Genomic DNA, 11,518 nt, shown 5'->3' with positions numbered 1-11,518 from the left:
GGTGGGGAGAAGTCAGCTGGCAATCGCAACGGAGTAGTCAGGTCCCCGGACATTTTTATAAAGTATGTTGTCTCTAAAATGCTTACCAACAGTGAATAATTCATGTTGTCCATAATTCTGGCAGCAGTAATCTAAGCACAAACTTAAAGTTCCCTTTAAGTTTTTTGGCCACTCTCTTGCTAATTGAAACAGACTTCAGTTCACTATGTGACTACAGACTTGTGAAGGCTCATATTGTGCTCACTGTTACGATTCTCCAGGGCTGAGTCATGTGACCACAAGAATGCTATTTGGATACTACTGGCCACATTTGTGATTACACTGTATCCCAGGGGTCTCAAACACGCAGGCCGCATGCGGCCCCTCAGGCTGCTTCGTGCGGTCCCCAGGCCCGTGCCCCCGGTGACTATCATGGCAGGGACCGCAGCCACTATCTGCGCATTATGTCAGATTAATGTTTTGCCGGCGCTGCGCCCTCGCGCCGGCAATACAATCATTTGACATAAATCGCTGTCAGTGGCTGCGGCCCCTGCACCTGCCGCAATAGTCACCAGGGGCACGGCCTGCAGACGACAAGAAGCAGAGATGAGGCAGCCGAGGGAACGCGGGACAGGTGAAAAGAATGTTGTGTTTTTTTGTTTTTTTTTTGTGTGTGTGTAGGACGGCACATTAAACCCTTAGCAACCTATGACGTACTGGGTACGTTATGGCTCCCTGGTACTTAAGGACCCATGACGTACCCAGTACGTCATGGCGAAATCGCGGCCCCTGTGGCTGCGATCGCTGCAAATACCTTAGATTCGGGGAGGACGTGCCCTCTGCCTGACCTCAGGTGGGGAGGTGTCTCCTCTCCGGACCTACGGAGGCTGTGATTGGCTGAGCGGCGTTCGTAAGCCAATCACAGCCACTGTAATGTTTCAGCCATTGAAAATGGTTGAAACATTGAAATCCAGCCATGATCAATGCAGCTGTAGCACTGATCATTGGCTGCAGCTGGGTGACCTCTGTTTCACCCTCTCCCAGCTCTGATTGGAAAGATCGGCCTTGTGACCGATCTCTCCAATCACTGTGGATCTGGGGCCGGAGACCGCCCCCCTCAGCTTCACTCCGATGTCTGAGGAGAGCGATCGGTAGGTTATAGCCGCTGCCCCCCCAATTACTAAAGGATGGGGACAAAGTGCGCACATTACTATGGGATGGGGACAAGGCTGGGGACATTACTATAGGATGGGGACATTACAAGGATGGGCACAATACTATTGGATGGGGACATTATTACTATAGAATGGGGACAAGGCTGGGTACATTACTATAGGATAGGCACAGTACTACAGGATAGGGACATTACTACAAGGGGACAAGGATGGGAAACATTACTATAGAATAGAGATAAGGCTTGGGACAGTACTATAGGATGGGGAAATTACTATAGGATGGGGACATTGCTACAAGGGGTACTTTACACGCTGCAACATCGCTAGCGATTGCTAGCGATGTCGCGTACGATAGCACCCGCCCCCATTGCTCGTGCGACATTTGGTGCTCGCTGTCGTAGCAAACATTTATCGCTACGGCAGGGTCACATGCACATACCTTGTCAGCGACGTCACTGTGACCGCCGAACACTCCCTCCCTCAATTGAGAGGTGCATTTGGTGTCATAGCGACGTCACTAAGCGGCCGGCCAATAGAAGCGGAGGGGCGGAGATGAGCGGGGCGTAACATCCCGGCCACCTCCTTCATTCCGCATTGCCGGTGGACGCAGGTAAGGAGATGTTCGTTGCTCCCGCGGTGTCACACATAGCGATGTGTGCTGCCGCAGGAACGACTAACAACATTGTGCCAGTGGCAGCAGCGATATTAAGGAAAGGAGCGACGTGTCAACGATCACCGTTTTTGGAACGATTTTGTGATCGTTGATCGTCACTCATTAGTGTTACACGCTGCGATGTCGCTACCGGCGCCGGATGTGCGTCACTAACGACGTGACTCCGATGATATATCGGTAGCGATGTTGCAGCTTGTAAAGTACCCCTAAGATGGGGGACAAGGATGGACACATTACTATAGATTGGGGACATTACTATAGGATGGGGACAAGGATGAACACATTAGTACAGGATGGGGCACATTACGATAAGATGGGGACAAGGATGGGGACATTACTATAGGATGGAGATAAGGATGGGCACATTACTATAACATGAGGACAAGGATGAACACATTACTACAAGATGGAGAACATTCCTATAACATGGGGACAAGGATGAGGCACATTACTACAAGATGGAGACAAGGATGGGGAACATTACTTTAGGCTGGGGACAAGGATCAGCACATTACTGTGGGATGGGGACAAGGATGGGCACGTTACAACAAAATGGGGAACATTACTAAAAGATGTTGGTCAAAGTTTCTATATAGTGCTAATTGTAAGACTTAGTTACAAGAAAAAAATGTATTTTTTTTATATTTAAACAAAGAATGTGCACGTTTGCTATAATAAACAAGTGAAAAATGTTCAAAATCAGTGATCCAAAGGTGTGTAAAAAAAAAAAAAAAATAATAATAATAAATAACTTATATTATATATGGTACCAATAAAAATGTCACTTTGTCCTGCAAAGAATGCGGCCCCGCCCAAATTAATTAATTTTTTTTCCTCTGTGCGGCCCATACACCCAGCCGAGTTTGAGACCCCTGCTGTATCCTGTGTCTCTCTCAATTAATTTGCAATGAGAGAGGCCGCACACATCGTGGTCACTCCCTGCATTGGAGAATCCTCGCAGTGTACGCAATGTGAGAATTCACAGGTCTGCTGTGTCGCTTTGGCTGCAGACTTGTAGCTCAAGACCGGCCCAACCCTTTAAGAATGGACTAAGATTTGTGTAGATTGCTTTGAGCTGATGTCAGAAAATCAGTGCAGCGCTCACATCCTACTCAAACGTTCGAAAGCAGGGAGACAGACGCTGGGTGCTGACTGGTTGCAGGGCCTGCATGTCATAACAATATCACGTGGGCCACGGGAATGTGGCTTCAGATATCGCTGGAACCGCGGCCGCATCAGAGGTGAGTATAGGCTTTATTTATTTTTACAGGGGTGAATAAGGGGAATGAGTAGGGGTGGTCCAAGTAGTTTTCAAATGGGAGGTGAATAATTTTGGTTGCAGCTGTATATACCTTGTTACGTTTCTGCAAACATTCCAGTTGCCTTGAAGAGTTCTGTTATTGCCACCTGTTCTGGACAGTCTTTGGGGAGCAGTGAACAAAGTAATTGGTATTTACATGGGTAAAACCCATCAGAACTGGTTTAGAATTACTGCCTGACTTCTATATCTGCTCCAAGACGTGTGATATGAGTTGATGACAGTAACTTGCATGCCTTCCTAGTGTCTTGAGGAGCAAACTATCCCTAGAAGCCTAAGGTCATGGTAGTTTATTATTGGATTTTCAAAGTCCATGGTTAGCGATGCAATCCTCTGGCTGAATTAGCAGGGAGAACCGCAGAACACGCAGCCGTTGTCGTGACAGTTTTCCCATTATTTTCTTTTAGGTCTCCTTGAAGGATGGTAGGATATGACCCAAGCTCAGAGGGACGCCTTCTTTCTGCAACTGAAGTGGCTACTGCAGGATCTCTTTCTGGACTGGTCACAAGGGCGGCTATAAGCCCTCTGGATGTCATTAAAATTCGCTTTCAGGTATTTTCCTATTTTCTTTTTAATTACAATTTAAACTTTTTCATCTCTCCTTGTACTCATTCCTGAAAATTCTAAAATTTATTAATAACTTGTTAAAGGGAACCTGTCATCTGATTCATTCTGTCCAAACTACAGGCAGCATGAATCAGGTCCTGGCTGTTCAATTGCAGCCAGGTATATTTCATTGGGGGACACAGATGAGCATGGGTGTATGCTGCTGCTACTAGGAGGCTGACACTAGGCATGAAAAAGGTTAGCTTCTCCTCAGTAGTATATACCCACCGACTGGAACCAAGCCGATTTTTAGTTTTAGCTTAGTGTCCGCAGGGGAAGCAAGGAAACCAAGTTTCTGGACGCAGTATTCACAGTAAATAGGAGCTAAAGGCACAAAAGTGAATGTACAGTTAAAATATAACTTTTAATATTACAATTAAAACCTAAAAAGGTGCCTCAAATAAACATAAAATTACCACCGGATTGACCTAGTGGACCAAACAATCAGTGACGCCCTGGGTAGGTTGTTCAACCTCTAATTGATCCAATTCAACACATGCCGTGGTTGGACCCTAGGGGTAAGGACGCTCAGACAAAGAAGCCTGATTGCTATAACTCATATAATAAGGATCGTCAACTTTGACATGATCTAAGACCGTGATCTTAGACTATTACATATGTTTAAGGGCGGCTTTGCACGTTGCGACATTGCACGTGCGATGTCGATGGGGTCAAATCGAAAGTGACGCACATCCGGCGTCGCAGTCGATATCACAACGTGCAAATCCTTTTTGATACGATGAACGAGCGCAAAAGCGTCGTTATCGTATCATCGCTGCAGCCTCCGACATTTCCATAATACCGGTGCAGCGACAGGTGCGATGTTGTTCCTCGCTCCTGTGGCAGCGCACATCGCTGTGTGTGATGCTGCAGGAGCGAGGATCATCACCTACCTGCCTCCCGGCTGCAATGAGAAGGACGGAGGTGGGCGGGATGTTTACATCCTGCTCATCTCCGCCCCTCCACTTCAATTGGCCGCCTGCCGTGTGACGTCGCTGTGACGCCACACGACCCGCCCCCTTAGGAAGGAGGCGGGTCGCCGGCCAGAGGGACGTCGCACGGCAGGTATGTGCGTGTGAAACTGCCGTAGCGATAATAATTGCTACGGCAGCTTTCACTAGATAGTCCCGCCCCGTCGCACGTGCAATATCGCTGCAGCATCGGTAACACATTGTTACCGATGTCGCAGCGTGCAAAGCCCGCCTAAGAGAGATGGGGGGAGAAAAACATTGTCACTATCTATGATAAATATCATATAGTTATAATGACATTAGAGCTTTTCAAAGTCATAAACAACCCCCCCATCGTCCACACATAACATATATATGAATAGCATACAAAAGGAAGGATCATCCATTCTTGCACTCTAATGGGGGCATGTTAATGGGGCATGTGGAATATATTATACGGCAATTAGCCATTTATTTGTTCATTTTCTTGTTTATTGGTTGCACAATTTGGGTTATGCGCAATACAAATTAATATGAATTCCCATGTTCTTGTGATTTATTAACAATTTTCCACACTGTGCACTTTATGGGCCATCTGCAATTCTGCACATCAAACACTTTAGTTTCATTCCATTATTTTTTTTTCTGCCCTCTGAGGACATCTAGTGGTTAAAATTGTGTACTGCATTTCCTTCCCTTCTCGTTTTTTCCTTTTTTTTTTTTTTTTTTTTAATCTTTTTGTGAATGAGGGTCAAAACCTTTTTTTTTTTTTTTCTCTGCACTTGCAGCATACGATGTAGCTGTGTAATCACTAAAATTGCCTTATGTCCTCACACGTGTGTGTGTGTATGTGTATATATAGATAGATAGATAGATAGATATATATAATATATATCTATCTATCACTCACTCACTCACTCTCTCTCAGCTGTGCTTACCCAATGCCACTCCGCTAGTTTTCCAACCCTACTTCAGACTACGGCAAACAGTCTCTGGGCTCTGTAGTGATGTTTACTCCGCCTGCAGCAGTCACCTGATGTCATCATGATATTATCACTGTGGCCACATCAACAAAGACCGAATACGGTGGCAGAGAGCAGGCATTAGAGTGACATTGGGTAAGTATGGCTATTATTTTTATCCACAGGAAACCCAGAGGATTAAAAAATAAAACTCCTTCAATAAAAAGGAGCCACCTTTTGCTTTGATTACTGCTTTGCACACTCTTTGCATTCTCTTGATGAGCTTCAAGAGGTAGTCACCGGAAATGGTTTTCCAACAATCTTGAAGGAGTTCCCAGAGATTCTTGGCACTTGTTTGCCCTTTTGCCTTAACTCTACTGTCCAGTTCACCCCCAAACAATCTCAATTGGGTTCAGGTCTGGTGACTGTGGAGGCCAGGTCATCTGGCGTAGCACCCCATCACTCTCCTTCTTAGTCATATAGCCCTTACACAGCTTGGAGGTGTGTTTGGGGTGATTGTCCTGTTGAAAAATAAATGATGGTCCAACTAAACGCAAACCGGATGGAATAGCACGCCGCTGCAAGATGCTGTGGTAGCCATGCTGGTTCTGTATGCCTTCAATTTTGAATAAATCCCCAACAGTGTCACCAGCAAAACATCCCCACACCATCACACCTCCTCCTCCATGCTTCACGGTGGGAACCAGGCATGTAGAGTCCACCATTTTTACAAATACACGGTGGTTGGATCCAAAGATCTCAAATTTGGACTCATCAGACCAAAGCTCAGATTTCCACTGGTCTAATGTCCATTCCTTGTGTTCTGTAGCCCAAACAAGTCTCTTCTGCTTGTTGCCTATCCTTAGCAGTGGTTTCCTAGCAGCTATTTTACCATGAAGGCCTGCTGCACAAAGTCTCCTCTTAATAGTTGTTCTGGAGATGTCTGCTGCTAGAGCTCTGTGTGGCATTGATCTGGCTTCTAATCTGAGCTGCTGTTAACCTGCAATTTCTGAGGCTGGTGACTCAGATAAACTTATCCTCCACAGCAGAGGTGACTCTTGGTCTTTTTTTCCTGGGGCGGTCCTCATGTGAGCCAGTTTCTTTGTAACATTTGATGGTTTTTGCCACTGCACCTGGGGAAACTTTCAAAGTTTTCCCAATTTTTCAGACTGACTGACCTTCATTTCTTAAAGTAATGATGGCCACTCATTTTTCTTTACTTAGCTGCTTTTTTTCTTGCCATAATACAAATTCTAACAGTCTATTCAGTAGGACTATCAGTTGTGTGTCCACCAGACTTCTGCACAACACAACTGATGGACCCCATTTATAAGGCAAGAAATCCCGCTTAATAAACCTGACGGGGCACAACTGTGAAGTGAAAACCATTTCCGGTGACTACCTCTTGAAGCTCATCAAGAGAATGCCAAGAGTGTGCAAAGCGGTAATCAAAACAAAAGGTGGCTACTTTGAAGAACCTAGAATACAAGACATATTTTCAGTTGTTTCACACTTTTTTTTAAGTATTTCATTCCACATGTGTTAATTCATAGTTTTGATGCCTTCAATGTGAATCTACAATTTTCAGAGTCATGAAAATTAAGAAAACTCTTTGAATGAGAAGGTGTGTCCAAACTTTTGGTCTGTACCGTGTAATATAAATATATATATCTATATGTGTGTGTGTATTAGATAGATATCTATATCTCTCATATGTATGTACCTTTTGCGTCTTTTGTTCTTATATATGTGGTCACATTTTCTGTTTAGAGATTACCTTCATTGTATATATGCCCTTTTATCCATTGCTTTGTTGTTGTTTCTCTTTGTGTTTCAATAGAGATGAAATGTATTTATTTTGGCTAAAAACCCATGTTATTCATAGGTTTTTCTAATATTTAAAGCAGTTGTCCAGAATTACATGGGATATGTTTGGCTTTGCAGTTCGCTCACATTCCACTTCATGAGGTTGAGCTGCAATACCAGATGCAGCCTATGGGCAAGAGTGGCACTGTTTGTCTATGAAAGCTGCCATCTACAGTGAACCCTTATACTGCTGTTTTATGACAGAAGAATTTAAATAATTCCTAAATTGACCCACTGAATGTGCTTGTTGCCTCTTTTGTACTTCACCCAGCTTCAGATTGAAGATGTGAATGGACGTGGTAAACCGGGCAAGTACAGAGGAATCCTCCATGCAGTAAGACTGATTCTGAGAGAAGAAGGGGTACCTGGATTCTGGAAGGGACACATTCCAGCTCAGCTCTTGTCTGTGTGTTACGGGGCTGTACAAGTGAGTGCTAGGGCATTTGTTTCCCGTTACAACTTCTATTTCTAATTAGGCTAAACTCCTTCCTAATTCTTACCTTTTCTCCCCGCAGTTTGTGAGCTTTGAGGCATTAACTAAAGCAATTCATACTTCCACATCATTCGATTCTCGTGCTCCAGCAATGCACTTTTTGTGTGGTGGGCTGGCTGCCTGCTCAGCGACACTGGCCGTACAACCTCTGGACACCCTAAGGACACGTTTTGCTGCCCAGGGAGAGCCCAAGGTATGAGATTCTAAGGTTAATAGGTAAATTGTAGGATTTTGGCAATAGATGACTTTTGTTCGTTATGCAAAGATGATCCAAAACGTCTTGGAAACCGTCAACAAGCAGGTAATTGTATAGGTTTATTATAAATTTTACATAGTACAGTATTTTATGTCAAGTATACCAATGTTCACATAATACACACCTCAGCCAGTTCCTTATTAAAGCGCACCAATCACCAGGATTTTCCTATATAACCTAAAGCCAGTGCTATACTGGCACTATCAGGCTGATTCTATACATACCTTTAGTTGTCAGCTAGGATGTATAGGTTTTGAAACGCTTACTAACCTAACTCTCCCCCGTCCCACCTTCTAAATGCTACTCGTACCCTTCTATCTCCTATTTCTGTCCTCACATCCTACATACAACCAATAGCACGTAAGGGCACCCAAAATGTTACTGTCTAAAGACCAGATCATTCATCTTTATATGTAACCAATAAACTAGCATAACGATGGCCGGCCAGATCTACAAGTGTGCTTCACCTCTTGTGTCCCCCTTCTTCCCCATAGATTGTAAGCTTTCGAGCAGGGCCCTCATTCCTACTGTAGCTGTTGAATTATGTACGATTTTGTTTTGTATTAGTCTATACAACACCCACCGGATTGTAAAGTGCTGCGGAATATGTTGGCGCTATATAAATAAACTTTATTATTAAACACAAGCAAGTAAAGCTTTTTTAGTAGCAGCAGCTGCCAATCGGCTGATAGCTGGGGTGGGTATTCAGAGTGATTCCCGCGCCCCTTCCTGTCCCCCGGGGGCAGGGCCTCAGCCAACAGAAAATGTTACTTCCTGGTATCCGCTATATTGGGTGAGGCCCCGTCCCTTCTGGTCACATGGGTATGACATCAGCACAGGTCCTTCTAGTCACTTCGTAAAATGATTCTATAATAGAGTTAGCATAAATAACAGGGGGAGAAAGACAGACAGGGGGGCTGTAATCGCTTTGAATAAAAAGCTCAAAAAATGCTCATTTTACAAACTTTACTTGCTTGTATTTCAAAACCTATACATCCTAGCTGACAACTAAAGGTATGTATAGAATCAGCATGATAGTACCAGTATAGCACTGGCTTTAGGTTTTATTGGAAAATCATGGTGATTGCTGCACTTTAAAATCTAGATGTGTCTACCTAAGGGACAGAGACACCGAGTTTTTCAATTTTAAAAACCACCCAAGCAGTATGAAAGCAGTGACATTTCACATATTGCACATTTGGGCATCATCACCCTATGTGCTGTCATCACATACAAATGATGTAGACTCGCGTGACATTGATGCCTGTGGTGTGCTTACATGCTATGGTATCTCGATGACGACACATCACTCAGCCAGGCCTCCAATGCTTCCTAAAGCTGCTACCATGGGTGTCTGGCATCTGTGCGTCCTATCACATCATCACCTGTTATGGGGCCTAAAGGAGATATGTCAGGCAATACTATTGACACTGACCATTATGACATCATGGTTTCTCAGCATATCACATGCACTGATGCTCTACATTAGAGCCACCAACTCATGTCCCTGACAACCGCACACAATTTTAAGTTACACTCCTGCCATCATCACGTGTTATGCCTTGTGGCACATATGCCAGTCCTCTGGTATGAGTTGCGCATGAACCTGGCTGTTACTGTGGCAGGTAATTGGCTATAAGCTGCTGGTACTGATATTTATAGACTTGACCTTACTCCTTTTGAGACCTCATGAGGGGACTAATATGGCACACATTAGGTAATATTAAAGGATTTTCTCTATTGCTTCTTTGGGGTACACAGGAAACAATGGGTGTACGGTGCTGCCACTAGGAGGCTGCCAAAAATAAACAAAAGTCCTCCTCAGCAGGTTACACCCATCAACTGGAACAAAGGTAAATCGTTTTAGCTTAGTGTCTGTAGGAGGCAGGCATGCTTCCCCCTTGGAATTGTTTCTACCTTTTATATCTTCGTGTTTTCGTTTAATCTCTCTCCCATTTTATCTTTCAGGCTTAGCTTTTGATTTGATAAAGAGCGTGTGAGAGCCACTCAGTCAACCCCCCTAAGAAACAGAGAGAAAAGTGTGCTGATCTACATTGTACACTCTCTGGTCTGTCCGGCAGGACTTTTACCCCTAACCCTTCAGTGGATAGAGGCATCCAGGCAGATGGTCCTTGCCATCCATCTCCAGCACTGCTCGCCCACCAGAGTGGGACGGCGCAGGGATGGAAGACCAACCAGTACCAGCAACTCCCCTCCTGTCTTCCAAGTCTGTTTAAAAAATGAAAAAAAAATTTACTTCAGGAAAAGGTATTGCACTATTCTTCCAGGCTACTTCTACAAGTGAGGCCTGCTGCTTTCACTGCAGACCAGCAGGCTTCATTTTTAGGCTTGTTCAACCTTTTCCGGATCTCTCCATACCAGCCCGCTACTGCTGACAGATACATTCCAAAATTTCGGTCGCTGCTTCCTTAAGGCCTAATCATCCCGTTAGGCTCCACCTCTTGACCACACCCTCTAAAGACTCTTGTGTGGACACCAAAACAGCAGTGAGCTTTGGTCTCCTGGCCTCCTGTTCTCTTCAGGATCATGTCTCATGGTTTCTCAGCAGTTTCTTTTGTCAGTTTTCATCTCCTGGGACTTCCTGCCATCAGGAAAAGTCAGATGCGATAGGAAAGGGAAAAACACTCCTTTAGACCAGCCCATTCCTGAAGGTCATGCGGGCATCAAAGTAGATCGGCAACATGAAGATCTCACAGATCTTCCTCCACATGACTGGGATACTTCTCAGGGTTGGGTGGTTGTCTCCTGTTTCGGGGATGCGTGGCTTTTGGTAGTTGAATATGCCTTGGTCAAGGAGGTTGTCTCCTGGCTACTTAATAGAGTTCTCCGCTCTCCTTCGGTCCCACTTTTTTGAGTCCTACCCACTAAGGCACCCTTTTGTTCCTGGGCTTTTCAAGGCCATCTACTCTCTCCTCTAGTCAGGTGTCATTATCCCCCATCTTACCCCATGAGCGCTTTTTAAGGGGTTTTTTTTTTATTCAAACATGTTTATGGTCCCAAAAAAGGATGGCTCAGTCTGACCCATCCTGGATCTCAAACGCTTGAACAAGTGCGACCACTTGCAGCATTTAGGAATGAAATCCCTTTGCTCTGTGATAACCTTGATGGAACCGGCAGAGTTCCTCTGTTTGGTGGACATCCTGGTTGCATACCTTCACATTCCCATCTTTCTGGCGCACCAGAGATTTCTCCGCTTTGTATTCATAGTTTATCATTTTC

General features: G+C 44.7%; 1 protein-coding gene across 1 annotated transcript in view; it reads left to right on the top strand.

The window, feature by feature from the left end:
• Nucleotides 1-3,556: 3,556 nt before the first annotated feature.
• The window catches only part of SLC25A19 (solute carrier family 25 member 19), a 30,557-nt gene continuing 22,595 nt past the window's right edge, over nt 3,557-11,518 (top strand). The window contains exons 1-3 of the mRNA XM_075349640.1: nt 3,557-3,697; nt 7,801-7,956; nt 8,045-8,215. Coding sequence (XP_075205755.1) covers nt 3,566-3,697; nt 7,801-7,956; nt 8,045-8,215 — 459 coding nt within the window. The 5' untranslated portion in view covers nt 3,557-3,565. The remainder of the gene's footprint in view (nt 3,698-7,800; nt 7,957-8,044; nt 8,216-11,518) is intronic.

This window comes from Anomaloglossus baeobatrachus, chromosome 5 (genome assembly GCF_048569485.1).
Source record: "Anomaloglossus baeobatrachus isolate aAnoBae1 chromosome 5, aAnoBae1.hap1, whole genome shotgun sequence".
Lineage (NCBI taxonomy): Eukaryota > Metazoa > Chordata > Amphibia > Anura > Aromobatidae > Anomaloglossus > Anomaloglossus baeobatrachus.
Note: the sequence above shows the minus strand (reverse complement) of the source record. Positions and strands in the feature narration are given on the sequence as shown.